The sequence below is a fragment of the Amphiura filiformis genome, chromosome 8 (genome assembly GCF_039555335.1).
Source record: "Amphiura filiformis chromosome 8, Afil_fr2py, whole genome shotgun sequence".
Taxonomy (NCBI): Eukaryota; Metazoa; Echinodermata; class Ophiuroidea; order Amphilepidida; family Amphiuridae; genus Amphiura; species Amphiura filiformis.
Window position 1 is genome coordinate 7,092,759 of NC_092635.1, and position 20,439 is coordinate 7,113,197.

Genomic DNA, 20,439 nt, shown 5'->3' on the forward strand with positions numbered 1-20,439 from the left:
TTCCAAGCTTTTTCAAGCGACATTGGCAACTGGAATTCCAGTCGTTTTTATAAAGCAGACTTGGAAATCCAGACATTTCTTTGAATAAAAAGTTACTCCTCTACAAGGGATGTGCATTTATTTTCTGGAATAGCCCATTGCTTATTCTAATGACGCTAGTATCATTTAATGACATAAAATTTGAAAAAATATTATTAGGAACACTTGAGTTTTTGACTTTTAAACCTACATTTTGGTCAAAAATGTGCTTGGATAGGTAGTTTTCAACAGATTTACCACATTCGCCTTGCTATAACATTGAATTGCGTTATCTGCTGACCTAATGACAAAAGTGTTTTAGGGGGAAGTGTTAGCTTTCGTTTGATAAAAAAAACCATTTGAGGTTTCGACAAAAACCAATCACAGAGGCCCATTTTCCAGGTATAAGCTCCACACTTCTTACGATGATATGCACTCAACCGTATAGCGTAATCAAAGACTGTGTGGAGACAATTCACTACTTGCTTGAGAGCTCTTGTACTAAAATGTGTGCTCAAGTGTATCGAGCTGGAAAATGTCCATAGATGGATAAGAGAATCGTTTTTGTATAGAAACCTTTCCATATAGGGGCCTACGCCAGTGACAAAAAGGAAAAACCTTGAGGAAAAAGAGGGCTACCAGAAGATTGAGGAAAAAGACGGAAGTAGAAGGATTGAAGAAAGTAAAACAAGACGCAGATAAACATGACAAAGCCGACTAAATATTTAATCAGTAGGGATTAAGTGTTTCTAGTTCTTTCTTTGACAACCCCCCTCTCCCCGACAACCAAAGAAAAAAATGAACGGGAAATGAACCCTGTATCAACTTTCACTTCAAATAGTATGAAACTTTTCGTGTGCATATTTCCCAGCATAATCGGGCCGGAATAAAGCTTATACTGACCATTTGTTTCTTTGTGCACCCCCCAAGTTTTTGTAACTACAATTTTACACAATATAGGCCTATATAAATAGTGTAAAAAGTGTCCACCAAATGCCTTCATTTGACGGTTCATTTTGTAAAATATTCCGACTGAAGGGGGGAAGCACATCCCCTCAGACACCCCCCGCTTCCCGCAAGCGCTACGAGATACCCACTTTCTGCATATTTCACACACATTGTACGTGTCCTCCACCCCCCTTCAACTTCGGATTGACGCCCCTTGCTTGAAAGAATGACAACCTTCACAAACTCAAATAGGGGCCCTATGACTAAAAATGAATAATTATCAAAGATTCTAAATCCCTTCAATTATCCCCTGCTGATGCCCTATTATAGCTATCAACATGGTGTGAAAAGTGTGCCAACAGATTCCATAATAGACCTACCATTATTAGGCCCTACATAACAATTTTCTATCTTTTGGCTTGTCTACTGTGGTTTCTCATTGGGGTGGGCTTGTCCAGCTGGGAGTGAAATTGGCCAAAGGGAGGTAATTACTAGTAATTGGTCCTGGATAAACATCCTTTTTCATAGAGCAATATTTGTCTCTTTTTTTATCTTCTGACAGCCACTGTAGTGCTATATACTGCCAACCAATTTCATTTCAGCAACATAATAACAAAATACATGGCCTTTTTATATTATTTTTGAAGAAAGAGAAAAACAATAATTAGACACAGGTTAAAAATCAATGCAAAAAACACAAACACACACACCCCACCCCATCAACCCAAATCAAAAACACACAACAAAAAAAAGTATCAGTGTTCCATCTACAGGTCAAAATCAACCTTCCACTTTCCGAAATGTTTTCCCAACTTTCCTTTCTTTTTGGCAATAATTATTATACTCAATTTTCCTCTTCGATAGAAAAAATAATCTAAGAGCCCTGAAAGAAGGGATCACATTAGAGAATTTGGATTATCTATATATAATTTTAGCAAAGAAAAATATACGTAAGAAAATCATCATTGTGCACTCCAAACATAAGTCACTTTAATATCATCAGTGTGGTGTTTTAATAGAATTAATAAAATTCTGAAGTGCTTCCCAGACTGGTTTCACTTTTGGACATTCACAAAAAACATGAAGAAAGCTCTCTGAATTCTGATTACAAAATGAACACAGTGGAGAATCTTTTCTTCCTATCCTATTCTACAAAGAAACTCATTGAATGCAATGGCACGGTGAACAAATTCAACAACTCATACTGCAGTTACTGTCCGTTTTCCTATACACAATACACAGTGCTCTCATTGACGCGTGACCTCTACAAATGATGTATGTTGGAAGAATGGACACTTGCCTAGTTAACATCACTGTGTGAAAAATAACCAGCCAATATTTAATTTATTCTCCAATGACTTCTAGCAAATATATTTCTCTAACATGACCTAAAATTACAGCTAGGTTAGATGTTCAGAAATGGTCGCACTTTTGTAAAATATGAGTGAGGGCAAAGCATAGCTAGCTCATAGCTAGCCAGCTCCCCGCGTGTTAATTGAATGGAGATTTGACCGAAAATATTGAGCTATAACGGACCGCTCCGTTCTGAAAGATGACACAAAAAAAACGGTACAAGCTACATTTAAATTATTCTATGAAATTCTAGAAAATATAGTTTTGTAACATGTCCTAAATTTTTAGCTAATTTAGGTGTTTGGAGAGGGGCGTACTTTAGTGTTTTGGGCAGTAATATGTAAACGACAAATAACACCAAAAATATGAAGAAATTATTTCCAAACAGTGTTAAGTCAACAATCATTATGTTGCTCATTTTCAAGAATACTGGTTAACAAAAAGCAGGTCATTGTCTCATTTCGTGAACAAAGGTCCACATACCATTGTGGCCTTCCGTTTCCTTTATAATCGGTTACCCAACAGACTGACTGAATTATGAAGCTATAATACCAGCTTTATTGCGATATCGCACATCCAAAAACAGACACATGTGAACAACCAGAGAAGATCCGATTTAATCAGTTGAGCTGTTTCAATGAGTGTTATCTTGGTTTAATAGCTTTTAATGGGGTTTAAGTCCTGCAAAGGTCGAGATGAATTCTACTGTAGACATGACTGCATCATGTTAGTAAAATTAATGTTCGGAGTTGAGTCTACATTTTTGTCTTTTTTTATAGAGGGCCTGCTAATGAAGACAGGCTGTGATTACCAGCTCTGTTCTGGCCTGCGGGCTGTATTTAGTCATCGCAACCGCAGCGATTCAGATTTGATGTGGTGAGTGCATTAAATCTCACTATTAGCTGATTCTTGAGGAGAATTTCTATGTCATGATGTTTTTATAATTGAACTTACATGTTTATAACCTCAACTAAGTTTTTTGTAACCTGTAACTGTCGCGATCAACTAAAACAGATAAGCTTTAAGGTTAAAGCTTAAACTTTTAAAGCCATATCTTAAGGCATATTATAACATTTCTGTAAAAATTAGTATTTATTTTCCATAAAATGTTGAATTTTACTGTCAGATATGTCCCCTTTTAATTTTGAGCCGAACAAGTGAGGTAAGCATAGAAAATTGGAATTTACTACTAGCGCCCATGTTTGCATGTTACTCCCGCGCAGTTGTAATACGGTACGATCCTCGGGGTGTGTGTGTATGTGTATCCCGCACGCCGTGTCGTACGTACTGTGCATACGTGTTTGACTAATATTTCCATCGTAATAATAAAACGCCGGTTCCATCGTTTTATAAATTTATTCAAAATCTCGGATTTTGACAAAAACCACAGCACCTAAGTCTGGATTTTTGCAGAGTATCTTTATTGACTAAAGTACATTACAATCATGTAAAAACCAGAACTAAAAAACAAATTTGAGGGCATTCTCCTCAGCAAATGTTATAATATGGCTTTAAAGGCCCATTCAGTGATTTGCTCATCCGGACGATTGTAAAAACTAAAGAATAAAGCGGTAATATTTAGCTGCTACCGCCAACATAAGAGAGTTCATGTTTACACATAATGTTCCAGGCATGACAAATTTTACGCGTATGACGTACGCGTAACCTTGCGTTCCCGTATACGCTACTGAACTGTGGATTCATCACGGATTAACAACGGTTGACTCCTGTACAAAGGTATAGGAAGAGTTGTTGAAAACAACAAACGGATAATCTGATTGGCTGATAACGCATCAAAGTGCTGGTTGGTGCAGAGCAGCACTATAAGATAAAAAGGGAACACAAAGCTCTATCTGCGTTTGTCGCTCATTAACAGGCGGCTCACATCAAACAGAGCAATAGACTGCCATACTTCTCTGGAAGCTAGTGTAGTGAACACTTACAGAACAGTTACATGCATGCATACAATGTAACATGTACATTTTTGTAGCACTCTAGCCCTGGCTCCAGCACTCTGTTTATAATCCGTGCTCGTCAGTGAACTTTGAAAACATCCCCTTTTGCTTCTCATTTCAAAAATTACCCAAACCAAGTATTTTTCCATTGTGTAAAATGGACCCAAAGCAAGTATTCAGTTTTTGTTTTCCTACCCCAAGCAAGTTTTTTTCTAACTTCTATACCCAAAACAAGTAGTTTGTTTTTTAATACCCTAAACAAGTATTAATATTATGGTAATAGAGTTTTGTCTCTAATTTAAACGCTGCTTCCGACAACGTTGTTTATTCAGTAAAGAGATTCATTAGTAGGATTGTTGAGATCATAAACTAATACTTTTGCTAGCCAAATCCAAGGAAATACTACTCACGAATCTGAGCTTTCGCCATCTTGGCTGATGGCTTGATCACAGATGAACTGGTCAACATCACTTCCGGGTAACGAGGATGCGTTGTTAGCAACCAAGTCTCGCAGGAAAAGCAGTGGAACGTACCAGTTCATCTGTGATCAAGCCATCAGCTAAGATGGCGAAAGCTCAGATTCGTGAGTAGTATTTCCTTGGATTAGCAATAGTATTAGTTTATTAACATTGTTTATTGTTTGTAATTTTATTTTGCAGAAACATTGTACACCCAAATTGATGCATCGAATATGTATGTCAGAATTGGGCAATGGTAAAACAATTATGGACCAGTCTCTACTTTGTCTTCCTGCTGAAGCATCAGGATTATGTATGCAGAGATGTCTCATGAAACCAGACTTACACACCACCCTGGGCTTGACGATTGGCCAATGGATTGCAGTAAAACTGAATAGAAACACTCATTGCATTTGCTCCATGTGGCCATGTGGTGATCTACCTGATAGGTGCATTCAAATTGATCAATCTGTCACTATTCAGCAAAGAAGGTCACAAGACAGGGTTCCTTACAATATTGAAACTGATCATATAAATGTCAATTATTTAGAGAATATAGACAAAGTTAGAGTATTGGATAGTGTGAATGTGACCGTATTGTTTGATTCGGGAGAGATAGTGCAAGAAAAGAATAAAAGTATTCTAGAGAAATACATACACCAGCTGATAGTTGGAGTAGGTGTGGTCAAAGGCTGCAAAGTGACATGGCCTAGACGTAACAGGACAAATGGCTTCCCAAAGATATCTAGCATTTTGATAGAAGACGTGAGCGTCAAAGATGGGTCAACTACAAAACAAAGTGATAATACTGAATTGAAATCAAGTTGCATTAAACATGTGGGTTTAATCACTCCCAGAACAGCAGTCACTATTGTCCAATTAGCAACTGAAGATGTAGCGCAAAATCTAACTCATGGTACTAGAACTAAGATAGCTGGCTTGGAAGAAGCAGTTACTTTGCTGAAGAAGTTGATAACATATCCAACAGAGTTTCCTAATTCTCTTGAAGCGTTGAATTTAGATCAGTGCAAAGGCATCCTTATACATGGACCAACAGGTGTTGGGAAGTCTTCTCTCGTTAATTATGTTGCCCTTGAATGCAATGCTTTCCTTGTCCAGATCTCTGGTCCGGATGTCTTCGGTTCAAGCCCAGGTGAAAGTGAAAGTAATCTACGTTCTGCATTTGAGAAAGCCAAGATGATAGCTCGTTCAGGACACAGATGTGTTGTCATCTTTCTTGATGAGTTGGATGTTTTGTGTCCTAAGCGTGGTGTAAGCGGAGGTACTCATGAGAGCAGAATTGTGGCTCAGCTTCTGTTGCTGATGGATGAAGTAAGAGATTGCAGGAGAATGGTGGTGGTTGGAGCGACTAATAGACCAAATGTGATTGATCCAGCATTGAGAAGACCAGGAAGATTTGACCAAGAGGTGAGGGGTACACATTCACAATGTAGGCAACTTTTGAGCAAAATCATGACATTTTAATCATTCAGGATATTTGTCCAATTTGTTGCTTCATGTAAGATTCTTCTAGTTTTAAAAATAGAGGAAAAAATGTTTTTGACTAAATGATTTGATAAAAAGCAATTGCAAGCATGAGGATATTGCATGAAATTCTGAGCAAATATATTCAATTTTGATGGCTATGGAGAGCTGAAATGTATCCAGGTGCACGACTCACATCCTCTGTGTGAGGGTTGATTACCCTGAATGAAATGTAAAGCTGTACCCGATCTGGTCTCTGAGCAATAATGAGCAACTGATTTCTTCACTCTATCTCATTGGTCAAAATCAATCGCTTGTCGTTGCTCTGCAACTTGGATTGCTTCAGACTGCTATTATTTGCAGCCATAATCTACAATATCGAGCATAGTTTGTTGGAAATTTAATATCTGTATATTCATGATTATTACTGCTTTAATTTGCATATTTTGTTAAATTTGTTGGGATGTGAAACTGCAAAGGTCATGTAACATGTATGTAATTATGGGACATCACTGGGACATAGGCTTTGCATCGGGGCTTGAGATTAGAATTCCAATTTCCTTTCTCATAAAGTAAGGGCTAAGAGTAAACTTGTACAATTGTGTTTGGGAGTGGCCTTCTCTCCTTTCTCCTTTTCCTTGCTATTTTCTTCGATTTCTTGCTTTGTTTATCAAAGCTATTTGGGCCAGCATGCATCTTATTAGCCTACACTGGATATCCAGGCTTGTGCATTTTTATTGTATGAGCTTGGAACGGTCCATGGATTTCCCATGGATTAGCATGTGTCCCTCATGGACCAACCTGGGTAAGCAATATTACTTACAAGATCTGTATATTGCCTCCCTTATAGGTGATAATCGGCATGCCAAACACTCAACAACGACAATGCATCTTACAAGTTCACACAGACTCCTTGGCTACCAACTCTGATGTGGATTTGAACCACCTTGCCAAATTAACCAATGGGTACAGCGGAGCTGATCTAGCATGTCTGTGTAGAGAAGCTGCCTTCATTGCATTGGCTGGAATTCAGGATCAAGAAGGTGATGGCCAACACCATCAGGTGAGTGGGATTATAGCATGTGGTCAGGGCTCTCAGCCTGTCATTTGAAACTACCTGTACAACAGCAGAGGCCAGCGCTACTGTTGGACAGGTAACATTTTAAAAGTATGTGTATGTGTCTATTCACAACACCAATGTAGATTTGTTGATATTTGATGTAAAATAGAGCTACCTGAGTGGTTGATTCCATTTGAAATATACGTCTCTGTGAGAGAAATACTGGAAATTGTTTTTGGGAATCCTCACTGGTGGTGTGTTGTTCATCTGGCAGTTTCCTGATTAAACTTTGGTTCACCTCAAGTTTGGTAATCACATTATCAAATTGTACAGGTAAAATTAATTGCGCAGATTGTACAGTGTCGTACACGCACACATACAAGCCTCACAGGTGGTTTATTGGTACATTTGCGGTGCAAACACAAAAAAGCATTGATGTCTCTACCAAACTTGAGATGTAGTATAGTGTTAATATTGCAAATGGAAGGCCAGACATTGCAATAATAAAATTTACAATTACTGGCCGACTTGCTAGAGTGAAAAATGTTAGGTGCAGCCTACTTGTATAGTATAAATGATTTGAAACTTTGCTTTTTGGTAAGTTTTTGTTTTTTGTTTATCTACCAGTGTCTTAAGAATGTTTTGTTGAAATATAAGTTTTCCCTACCTTTATTTGCAGAAACTGGAGTTACACATATCAGACTTCCATTCAGCTTTGAGTAGGATACTACCATCTCTGCAGCGAACTGCTTCATGCATCACTGAACTAGAAGCTGTGCCATGGGAGTCTATAGGAGGACTGGAAGAGATTAAAAAGAAACTAATTCAGGTAAAGTAGGTAATGGGGATACACATCATGCACAAGAACAAATGTGACCCGATTTCATCCACTCAGGCCAAAATCAGAAATTTTGAAAAATTGAATTACTACCATTATTAACTTGCTCAGTACCTACACTTACAGATATTGAAACCCAGGTCTCTTGAATAATTAGTTGCAAAGTTGTGATGTTTTTTTATTGGGTTTTTCCTCTCACTTTTTACAAGCCGACGACGAACGTCGGGTTGTTCTGTCTCCTTCCAATTCTTTCTTCTTTCTTCTTTCTTTCTTCTGGCAACCAATCAAAATGCTCTAGCTCCGCCAGGCATTGACAGATTTCAACCATACTTGAGCCAAATGATTACTGGACTAGGCCAAACCTTACATTTGACTTTGACTTGACTGTGACCTTTGACCTTGACCTTATGGCCAAAAATGTTGATTTCACAAAAAATGCTACTCCTTCCACAAATTACATGCAATGATCATGTGACTCATGCATATGAATCAACGTTAACCAGTGCTCAAAACTTGTAAACAGATTTGAGGTCAAAGGTCATTAAGGGGTCATTTCGGTAAAAGTCTGAAAAATGTGTAAAAATATTCAAAAAATCACTGTCTTTACAAATTACATAGCAGAGAGTCGCCATTAACACACATGCATTGCTATTAGCCAGGGTCTTTAGGATGTCTACAGTTTTGGGGTCAAATGTCATTAAGGGGTTACTTCCGGTCAAAAACCAAAATTGTCAAAAATGTTCAAAAAATTTTTATCTCAAAAGATAAACAGACCAGAATAATATAACCATCACACATGAATCAGTGTTCCCTGATGTATGCATGGTATTTTTATTTTGGGGGTCAAAGGTCATTAAGGGGTTACTTCCTGTTTTTAGCTGAATAACTTTAAGAATTTTTATCTCAAGAACTAAACATGTTAGAATTTTTAATTAAAATTGGAACAATGCATTTTGTCGGTGTACATAAGGTTTTTTTTCATTGAGGTCAAAGGTCATTAAGGGGTCAAAAGGTCAATCAAAAATTTAAAAAATCAAAATCCATGTATAAGTTCGATTAAGCTGAAATTCACCAGGAATCTTTCTTATGACTTCCTAAGCACAATGCAAGAGCAGTTGACCCCATCCGTGACCCAAGGGTCAAGTTATAGGGGTCAAAGGTCAAATTTCGAAATTGGTCCAATCGAGCTGAAATTCAACAGGAATTATTCTTACGACATTCTAAACATGTTAAAAATATAATAATATTTATGACCCCAAAGGTCAAAGTTTAGGGGTCAAAGGTCAACTGCGGCGGCTTGTACTCAGAGTCTGTTGACTCTAGTTGCCTATATCTCAATTTCATTATTGTTGACTTTAGCCTGATTGGATCAGATCTGGTCACAAATAAACACAAAGCGAGTTAATAATTGTTGACACAATCCGATGCAACTTAGGTTGCATTGTGATATTGAGGTACATGCATACATGTAGGCATTGACAAAGCTTGTAATTTTGCAACCAAGTATGTTAGTATGTTAGTTTGGTCATCTGGGGGTACATATACACAGATCCCCCTTTTGACGGTGATGGCGTATCCCCATATGGGCAAAGCGTCTTGCTTTGTCATGCTGACATAGTATGGGTGCTAACTGGTGCTTGATCTTCTATTTTGGTTAGCTGGCCTATGCCAGTTTCATTTTCTGAGAAGCAGATTATTTATTTAGCAACAGATGCTAGAAGCATAGTTTTAGTTTTATTAGTAGCTCACCAGCGGGAGGTGGTGTTTCTTTCACTGCCGGCCCCCACCTCGTGGAGTCTTGATTATATGAGGGCCGAAACTCCCCAAGACAGGTGGCAATCAACTGATGATCCCGCTGGTGAAAGCACAAGACAAATTTCCATCTGTGGTCTTTGTGTATATTTAACTTGTTAGGGATACATGTAATGACTTCAGTAATAGCACATTTGGCAAATGTTCAAGTTGATGATGGTAACTCAATTGATAAAATTGCTTCCATTGGCCTGGTAAGATCAGTTCCTGTCAACATTTGATATTTTTCATAAATGTGTGTCATTATACTTCAGTGGACTCACAATCACATTTCAAGAATGTTATGTTATTTACAATTTTATTCAATTATATATAGTAGTTTTTGACACCTCAGAAAATATAATTATTTACAACAAAGTGGGTTCATCAAATGATTAGGCCCATGTGTAAATCACTCAACTCATTAACATACCCCATTCTGCTTTATGTTACATAAGTCAGCAATATCAATAGTTATGTGTACTTATTGAAACACATTTAAGAAAAAGTGAAAAAAAATATTAAAACAACTTCCACTTGCATTACCTTAAACTTTGTTAATGATATTGCTTCACAGATGTATTACCTTTTGTAAAGATATGTGAGGCATTATAATGAAAGGTACCTTACGTTGACTAAGACATATAAATTCTATAGAAATCACTTGCTCAAATTTCTGCAATACCATTTTCTTGATTCAGGCTGTTCAGTGGCCACTGGACCACTGGCAATCCTTTGCAAGACTTGGTATAGAAGGTCCAAGGGGTGTTCTGATGTATGGTCCACCAGGATGCTGCAAGACTACATTGGCAAGAGCTGCTGCCTCGTCAGGGAATGTGGCTTTTCTCTCCGTCAATTGTGCACAGTTGTATTCGCCATTTGTGGGAGACTCTGAAAAGATAATAGCTGATGTAAGTATGAATTGGAGCAACAAATTGGGCTTTCTAGAGGGTGTTTAACAAACATTCAACAATAGTTCGGTATAACAATTCCTTCTGTATTTATCCAAAATGACTACCGTATTCGTTCCAATAAGCGCCCGTGCCCTAATAAGCGCCCGTGCCCTAATAAGCGCCCACCCAGGAAATTTCCAATTTGCTAAACTACTAAAGGGTACCATCAATGTTGAAGTGACAAAAAGACGTTGATACAGTGAAATAGCTGGAGGACTACAAGTCCTGTGTAAACTTGCAATACATTTTCTAAATCAGAAAAGCTACTAGAACGTCTAGGACTCTTTAAAAACGTACGTAAATTTGTCTCTATTCAACAACCCTTACGAAAAAATTAGGTAAACTAGGTAAAAAATAAGCGCCCACCCAAAATGACTTTGTTAAGCGCCCTGGGCGCTTATTGGAATTAATACGGTACATGATATCCAGTGTTGTGAAGAGTTTTTAGTGCCAGGCTGAAGCTATTTGGCGATGGCAGCTTGCAAGTAGCACAAAATTTAATGATACACTTTGAGCTTTCAAAATATTTGGGTGCATTTTAACTGCATGAAATCAGCTTATTGGGCAGAGTAATGCTTCAGGTACTACAATACAGGGGGGGCTGGCCAAGATTGACTGAATTTTGACGTCATCATTGGTTTTACACGTAAACACAAAAATGTCTCAAATAATTCCAAAAGTGTATGCATGTTATTAAGCACTATTTTATCAGTTGAGGTTCGACAGTGAACCTCATTGTAAGTACTGTTTTTTGAATGTTTTGTATGAATAACGCACGATATGTTTATGATATATACTAAAAATTTCTCCCATCGTGTATCAATGTATGCATGGTCTAGCGGTAAGAATCTCGACTCCCACGCAGAGGGTCCCAAGATCGATTCCACTCCCGCCCGACTATAATAATTTTTTTTCTTCACATTCATTTTGAATCCAACAATATTTATTTTCATGTGAAAATTTTTACATTGCACTAAGAAATGTATTTTGTGCATTTTTTTTTTCTGTAACGGGGCCAATAGAGCTAAAAACGCACCTCGGCACGGGGCGTCCAACGTCCAGGCAATGTTGCCGTCATATTGTCTGTTTTGTTTACGCTATTGGCTGTTGCCACATGAATAATGTCGGCCACCATAGTCTGCTACAATATGGAATTTTACTCAGGGGCATTAATAATTTTATTTCATTTTTGCTCTCTAGTTATTCCAAAGGGCACGCATGTCTGCGCCAACAGTCATTTTTCTGGACGAGTTGGATTCCATCATCGGAGGGCGCTCATCTGACAAACAGCGTAGTCTGTCAGAACGAATTTTGTCTGCATTATTGAATGAGATGGATGGCATAGGAACATCACCAGGAGAAAGGATGCAGCAATCTGTAGGATCTGATGAGGTCAGTTAGGAGGCAATATAAATCTTTGCCAAATCTGATTAATGGAGGATGGTATTGCTTTCTCATCTTTGTATGTTGAATTTTAATCAAATAAAATCAATCAATCAATCAACTTCATCCCGACATCATCACTTATGTTTCTCCAACAAAATGGAGATTTGATATAATTATGTGTTTAGTAACACATAGTGAATTCCCACTCGGGAATCCCACTCACCATCCACTGTAAAACTAAACATAATTTGTGGGGATGTGGGACATTCTGGGACGATTGATGTTGAAGTTAATGTAGAGCCTATGGGTCTTTAAGTCTTAACAAGGTACGTAATGTGTTAACAATGATATGCTAGGTTTGGCATTTTGCACATGATTCCTGTTTATTTTGAGCCCTGAGATACAACTTTTAATAATTATATCCATGTTTTGTTTCTTTCTTCACATACAGTTTGCCCCAAACCCCAAAGTGTTAGTGCTGGCAGCAACCAACAGAGTTGAACTAGTGGATGCAGCATTACTCAGGCCAGGCAGATTTGACCACTTGATATATGTGCCACCACCAGATGCCCAGGTTTGTGCTCAACTTGACATTTATATTCAGTAGTGTATCAAGGAGGGAGAGGATGGGGTAGATGGCATTTACTGTTTTGGCCTGTGCCGTCCACTGTGCAAAAACTCAACTAGAATTGCCCTCTTGTTAACCCTGAAACCCCAGGATTTTGGTTTAAAATAGTGTACAATTCTAAATTTTATCTTGATTTTTGGCTGCAAATAATGTAAACTTGACAATTTTTTGATGCTTTGCATGCAGTTAGACCATTTAATTAAATCCTGAGTGTCAAAGCTGCCGTACGTGTTAGTAAAATCGTGTGGGCAGACCTCTTTGAAAATCAAGAAATTCATTTTATTTATGTTTTTTTAAGCAAAAAGGTGAAATAAAATTCAAAATGCCTATTTGATTTCAAGTTTTTAACAAGTTTTGCAGTTTTCAACACAGAGAAGAATTATTTTGTAGCAGTGACTTTATTTGTCTACTATTCCAACATTTACAGGGTGTCTCCCAAAAAAGAGAACCCTAATTGCACCCTCTTTTTCTCCTATTTCTGGAAAGTTGATCAAATATATTTTGGTATGTAAAGAAACCTTTATCGTTAGCTTTAATTAACCAAAACAATTAATTATACACATTCACAGGGTCGTTTGGATATTCTTCAAGTGCATACCAGCAAGATTCCACTTGGGGAAGATGTTAGCTTAGAAAGCATCACATCTGAGACAGAACATTACACTGGAGCTGACCTAGAAGCTGTGTGTAGAGAGGTACGTGTTGGTTGGCCAATTTTGTCAACTCTGTCTTCAATCCGCTGTCAAAGTGACATAATAATCGGATTAACTACCATCATAGCAATAGATGAATACAATTTTTGAATATATCACCCTGCACTACAAGCAGATCACACTCATCACCTGTGTATGTCTGCAATCATAGATTGAATACAATAACACTTACAGGTGTGAGTGATCAGCATTTCTTTGACATCTATCAATGCATAGGAACCATGTGAACGTTGAGTGCAGGGCGATCTGTTCAAGAATTGTATTCATCCGATTATTACATCACTGCGACAGCAATTAGCACTGATTGAAATAAGAATAAGGAAAGTAAGAAATGTGGTTATTAAAATACCTTGATTAGCCTTGATGTAAGAAACCAAAAACAAAACAAATAGAGTCTTGGCAAGTGTTTTCACTTTGTTTGGTACTTTATGAATACAGAAATTATGGATAAAAACAATTGACATCACTAATTAGACACATATTGTGACATGACTAACAGTTAGCTTTTCACTCAAATGGTAAGATTTGTTTGGTGCTTTGTTCTTCTTATCATTTTTACACAGTGGGCAAATGCTGCAGCAAAATCTGTCTCAACAGCAAATGCATGTAAAACATTGAACTACATCCTGGCCTTCAGACAACAGATAAAAACCCTGTACAACGGGAAGGTAGCCCTTCCAAGTAGGGTTGCTCGGTTGGCATTTATATATTTTTTTCTGGAAGAGTCTTAATGACCCAAAAAAAGCACAGAAAGCTTGAGAATCGTAACATTTAAAAAAAATCAAATCAATAAAAAATAAAAATAATAAATAATAACAGCTATTTTTATTTGCATACAGTTAAAAAAAATCCCCAAAATGCAAATCCTGGTCAGTCGGACATGTAAAACAGGGGTGTGGGGTTTTTTGGTCGCCTTTAATATGAACTAATAGTTCTACTGTATCATTTCTCATTTGTTTCCCATTGTTTCTTTCTCCACCAGGCTGCTCTACTGGCCTTGCATGAAGATGGTCTGGATGCAATCTCAGTTCATCACAGACATTTTGTTGGTGCTCTACAAATGTGTAAGCCTTCATTGAATGAACATCTATTGGCCAGATACAAGAAGTCTTGATGATTGGAGATGTGTTTCATTTATTATGACATTTGGTGTGAATAGTGTGTTTCAAATGTGGGTGTATGCATTTAAGACATTTCTAAATAATCAGCTTCCATCAAGACATCAGATATCCTTGATTATCTACATGTACAAACATCCACTATTGGTCAGACACAGAGACTAATTATTTTTACTCTGGATTTTGTTTGTTTATAATAATGTAAAATATAATAATGTAAAATGATGATGTTGTACTCACATTTTAGTGACATTTCACCACTTCGTTAGTGGTTTCATCAGACTGGCAACTCATCACATCTGACTGTTTACTTTTAATGACAACAGGATGCACCATAGAGGGTGTGATGAGTTGGTCAAAGACCCTTGTCCTTGTTTAGAGTGACATGTCCTTTTCTGCAGATCCAAATGGCTTCTTTTAGCCAACTGGTAGTCTTATCGGCTTCACGATCAATGACTTTAGAGTCCTCCCAATTGATCAGTGGCGTACCGTGGCCGCTCCTACCCCGGGGAGCTGAAGAAAATTCAATTTTGTCGCCCCTTCCTCAACAGCCCGGAAAGGTTGACCCAATTTTTTTTCCGGTGGTTTGAAAAAGTGAAGAGCAAAAAAAAAAAAAAAAGAAGGATTATAGGCGCTAGCGCCCTAAAAGCAACACATTCTGATGTATAGTACCAGTTTTTAGTTTTTCACAATTTTTTATACTTTTTCACAATTTTTTCCACCCTTTATACTTTACTAATTCTTTTTGCCCCCCTTCTTCTTCTGCCGCCCCTTCTTTTGCCGCCCCTTCTTCTTCCGCCGCCCCTTCCTTTTGGCCGTCCTCTGCTTTTACCGGGGCTCCCGTCCTCTGCTTTTACCGGGAGCCCCCCCCCAAAAAAAAATATGCGCATGTGCATGTTGATGGAGTGATTTGTAGAAGCCATGTGATCAGTGATAGGAGTTTTGTGCAACATCATCATTTTACATAGGAATTGTTAGAAACAAACAAAATCCACAGTTAAAATCATCATTCCTGATGAACTTGTTCAAAGATCTAATTATTTTTTGCTTCAACTGTAGAGGCCTTCACTGAATGACTTAATTGTCAGAATAATCAAGCATTATGTTGAAAGAAAAACAAAAGAAAAACATGGCTATCACTGAGACTGAGACTTTTCATGGTCCAATTGTATGTTGGTATCCTTCAAATTTGATAGTGATGTATAATTGTAGGTGCCTATTTCGCTAGGTTACAGTATCAATTTGTGCATGTGAACCATATCCCACAGCATAATCACACACATACAAAGGTATCAGTTTTTATGTTTACTGACAAACCTGCTGCCTCTCAGTGCAACATTAAATCATATTAAAACTCCAGCCATTTATCTACAAATTAAGTGAATCTTATGTTGTATTTTGATGTGGCAGTCATGTCCAGAATCGCTGAAAACTGATACCAATCATTTTGATACAGCCTGTACACATTTTTGCTTCTCATATATCAAAACTGCTGGGGCAATACAACTCAAAATTTGGAATCATATTGTTTTAATGATAGGCCTCAATCTAAGATAGAAAACAGAACATGAAAATTCATTCCATGCCTATAATTATAAATATGTTTTCACAGAACATTTGAATTGATTAGGAGTCTTAGAGATTTTAATATTGTTAATATTTAATATTTTCTGATGTCACTGCCAAACTCAAGGTGAATGGAAGTATAGATTGGATTAGATTGTGTCTCAAATCAAGACTAGTTTATCTGTTAGGGAAGCTCAATTTGAATCAAATAAAATGAAATCCAAATGTTTTGTGTTGTGCTTTACATTTATTTTACCTTACCTTTCCTTTTACTCCCATTGGGCAGTTTAGCTACCACAGGTGACTAATGAAAGAGAGAAATTGACCTTTATGCAGTGGTCAAATGTTGGCAGTAACTGACAAGTGTTATGATTGTTACACACATTTGTTGACATAAAATGTTTGATATGGAATATCATGTCAGTAAATACCCTTTTTAATGCAAGTTTGAAATGGAATATCATGTCAGTAAATACCCTTTTTTGTGTGAATTTGATATGGAATATCATGTCAGTAAATACCCTTTTTTGTGTGAGTTTGATATGGAATATCATGTCAGTAAATACCCTTTTTTGTGCAAGTTTGAAATGGAATATCATCTCAGTAAAATACCTTTTTTTTCTGTAGGAAACCAAAGACTTAGTTCAAGTTGGCCATTCAGGGTAAATTTTATTTCTCAGAAATTTCAGTTCTTACATACCTTAAGATCAGCCTGAATGGTACCGGGCCAGGGACATATATTATTTGGCATACTAAAATCAAGTGGGGGTCATAATTTGTTTTTGAATTTTTGAAATGAAAATTGAAAAACATTGATTTGTTGAACATATCTGTAAAAATCGTCATTCAAATGGGGTTTTTTTTCCAGGATTTAGGGTTGGTCTTGTAACAGGATAATTTTTTTAATTCAAAAAATTGAGTCCTGTCTGTATTTTTCTGAAATCGGGAGTAGGCATAAACCAAGGCCACAAAAAAAATTGTTGTGTTGCCCTCAACGACCAACCCTAAATCTTGAAGAAAAAAAATTGAATGACAATTTATGTTCAACAAATCAATGTTTTTCACTTCCTGTTTTGCCAAATGAATAATTTTAATAATTTTACAAGTTGAGGGGAAATGGGCCAAAACATGCAATTTATGTGATTTCTTACAATCACAAAATTCGAAGACTTGGCACAAGTCTAAGCATTCAACATTTGCAGTTACTAAAAGTATAGGCTTGAGTTTGCTCATGAATATAATTTAGTTTAGTTTAGCTTAGTTTAATACCTTTATTGCACAAAATATCAAAATGCGGTGTGTGGTGCAAAAGGGCAACCCCGAACAGGCACGCAGGCCCACTGGATGTGGTCCCTTATACACACACCAAAATAAAAGAACTAAAATTACACAGTACATAATTATAAATACATTTAAAAAACACTATAAAATACATTAAAAATACAATTTAATACTAAAATTGAGTTGCCAAATATAGGGTAAAGACATCGCATAATATTTTAAGTTAGTTTTGATAATTGGTTATAAAAGATATTAAAACATGTGTTCCAAAAAATGCATAACCTGAAATTAGTCTTAGTACAAGTCTTTAGGCTTGATTGTCACAACATAAATTATCCGGGGCCCGTATTTCCAAAAATTGACCAAATATTGAAATTTTACTTTAATTGCCCACAGTTAATAGAACTAATTAAGGATTAAGATTTTGCTATGTTTCATATGTCAAAATATGGTAATATTTTTTTAATCCCCCAAAATAGTGCTGTGACTTAAAAGTGACCCTTGTTCTACAATAATCTTATTAATTTACTCCCTATTCTAGAAAAATACAGCACTGCTTTTTGGGGATGAAAAAAATATCACACAGTTTTGCCAAATGAAACATTGCTAAATCCTCCCTAAATCCTAATCCTTTAGTTAAACTGGCAATAAAAGTCAAATTTAAATATTCGGAAATAAGGGCCAAAACTGTGTTTTAGGGTATTTTTCGTATGCTGAAACATGCAAAATTGTATGTTTTGGGGCCCATTTCCCCTCAAATTTCAGAAATATTAAAATTTGACTTTTATTACCAGTTAGAACTGACAAAAAGATCAAGGTTTAGATGTGTTTCATTTGGCAAAACAAGATAATATTTTTTTAAGAATAGGGAGTTAAAGTTTTCCTATTATTCAAAAGTCTTGTTCTTGAAAAATATAAAATAATTAATAGAAACAAATCTCACAAATTAAGGCAGGAGAGGACGAGAATCAAAGCATTAATTTTATAGGGCCTATAATATTTCTAATCACTGAGTTATTAGTTTCCCGTCACCTGCCCGCATCACCTTTTCAATTTGACCAACACTTTCATTATTTTCATAAGTTAATTACCCCGGGGGGGGGGGCACTCACATGTTAAGGTGGTACAGGTATGTGCGGCGCTCAAGGATCCCTTTTTCAGGCTCTCCGGCAGTTCCTTAAGCTCCACATTTGGATCTGCTCCAGTTCTTTGAGCCTCAAACTCTGACAATTGTAGCTCTTTAAGCTCAAATTTGGAAATAATTTAGAAATTTTTAGCTCAACAGCCTATAATTTGGCCCTAATTTCAGTTCTTCAAGCCCCTATTTTGCCTGAAAATCAGTTCTTAGTTCCCACACCCCTACCAAAATCCCGCGCCGCACACCTATACCAAAATTTAAGTTGAGTGCCCCCCCCCCCCCGAGGTTAATTGTTATCTGAAAATTGAGATGGAAATAATCAAAATTGAACTCTCAAAATGTCTGACATCCTCTGCTGATCATAATCAGCAGTTTTTCTTAGTTGTAGGGATAGAGGATGTGGTAAATATTAAAATGACTGAAAATTAAGGATTACCTCGACACCATGTTTCTATAGTGCTTACAAATATTGCAAATTTCTTTTCATTTTAATAAATCTGTTGCAAAATGTCTCAATATAATGATAAACATTAATACCTGTTTTGAGATGGTCTTTCATCAACAATATAAGTAATAGCCATGTAAATGAAAGTTTTGACAATAATGAAATTTTCCAAAATATAATGAAAAATGAAATCATGACCTCCTATAAATCATTTCATTTCATTTTATTAATATTAGCCTTCATCCAGGTTTTGGCAATTCATTGAATTTTGTAATCAATGTAGGTTTGCAAAAAAAATAGTTTTAATTGAAAAAAAAAAGTATCTTGAACTATTTATGAAACAGATGTGTGGAGTTAATTAAATTAAAAACTTAAAATTCATTAAAATTGAGGGGAAAAAATATGGCGTAGTCGGCAGGATTCGAACCTGCGCGGGGAGACCCCAACAGATTTCTAGTCTGTCGCCTTAACCGCTCGGCCACGACTACCTTCTTGGAAACGACGAGCGCTTTTTAGAATATATAGTAATGATTACACAAATAAACATCTGTTTTTTGATTTCAAAGACGAATTTCGACTGTGCTTTACAGATAAGAAGCACTAATTCTTTGATGGCAGATACGATGTTTTAATTGGTTCTAATAAGCACAGAAAGCATGAAAACCTGCAAAACATGATTTTACGAGCGCCCTCTGTTGGTTGTTTAAACTCCATTTATTGCGCAATCACACGGCAAATGTAAACAAATCGGTCGATGCAACGTGAAATCCGAGCAAGTGTTCCAAGATTTATTGCAATTATTTGGTTTATACGAGGATTATTTTGTGCTAGCTTGTTTACAGCATAGCACAATGGCAACTGAACTCTGTCCCTGTATATTTTTTATGGGAATTTCATCTATAACTTAGGCCTATAACTCAAAAACATGCCTGCCCTGGCGACTTGTTCCGGGTTTTGTTTAAATGGAGTTAGTCATTTTTGTTTTAGCACTCATACTGGTCTGGCCGCGGGGCTTTAGGCCGGTTTGGGTATAGGCCTATGTATTTAATATTGTCATCTTGGACATTTATGAGCCTTTGGGGAGGGTAAAATTAGGGTGAGCAATGAATTTTTGACAGGCCAATGGAGGGGGCCCCGGGGGGGGGGGGTGCAAGCAATAATTGGAACACATGTGACATATCACATATGGGGCACCTTTTAAAAGGGCATTTCGTGATCCACATCATCATTCCGCCCAAAAAAAAAAAAAAAAAGTTGAGATTTTTATATCACTGGAAACCTCTGGCTTCATAAATGTTTATGTAC

General features: G+C 36.8%; 1 protein-coding gene and 1 non-coding gene across 3 annotated transcripts; one reads left to right on the forward strand and one right to left on the reverse strand.

Annotated features, from left to right (window-relative positions):
• The first annotated feature begins 3,078 nt into the window (after nt 1-3,078).
• Nucleotides 3,079-15,524, forward strand: LOC140158561 (uncharacterized). 2 transcript variants are annotated; one of them, XM_072181696.1, is made up of 9 exons: nt 3,079-3,195; nt 4,934-6,160; nt 7,068-7,280; nt 7,957-8,106; nt 10,608-10,817; nt 12,060-12,246; nt 12,695-12,819; nt 13,443-13,568; nt 14,569-15,524. In XM_072181696.1, the coding sequence occupies exons 2-9, from the start codon at nt 4,955-4,957 to the stop codon at nt 14,698-14,700; spliced, it is 2,349 nt and encodes a 782-aa protein (XP_072037797.1). In that variant the 5' UTR covers nt 3,079-3,195; nt 4,934-4,954; the 3' UTR covers nt 14,701-15,524. The 2 variants fall into 2 exon arrangements, with proteins under 2 accessions (XP_072037797.1, XP_072037796.1); XM_072181695.1 differs by having other exon boundaries at nt 12,060-12,251; nt 12,697-12,819; nt 14,569-15,523.
• A 4,016-nt stretch (nt 15,525-19,540) lies between these two features.
• Nucleotides 19,541-19,622, reverse strand: Trnas-aga (transfer RNA serine (anticodon AGA)). Its single transcript has one exon. It is a non-coding gene; the product is annotated as a tRNA-Ser (tRNA).
• Between the last annotated feature and the right edge of the window lie 817 nt (nt 19,623-20,439).

Bases quoted from the DNA above. Each gene is read 5' to 3' on its own strand.
- LOC140158561 (XM_072181695.1), top strand. From the start codon at position 4,955: ATGCATCGAATATGTATGTCAGAATTGGGCAATGGTAAAACAATTATG. The intron at 7,281-7,956 runs GTGAGTGGGATT...CTTTATTTGCAG, and splicing joins GTGATGGCCAACACCATCAG to AAACTGGAGTTACACATATC. The intron at 8,107-10,607 runs GTAAAGTAGGTA...TTCTTGATTCAG, and splicing joins TTAAAAAGAAACTAATTCAG to GCTGTTCAGTGGCCACTGGA.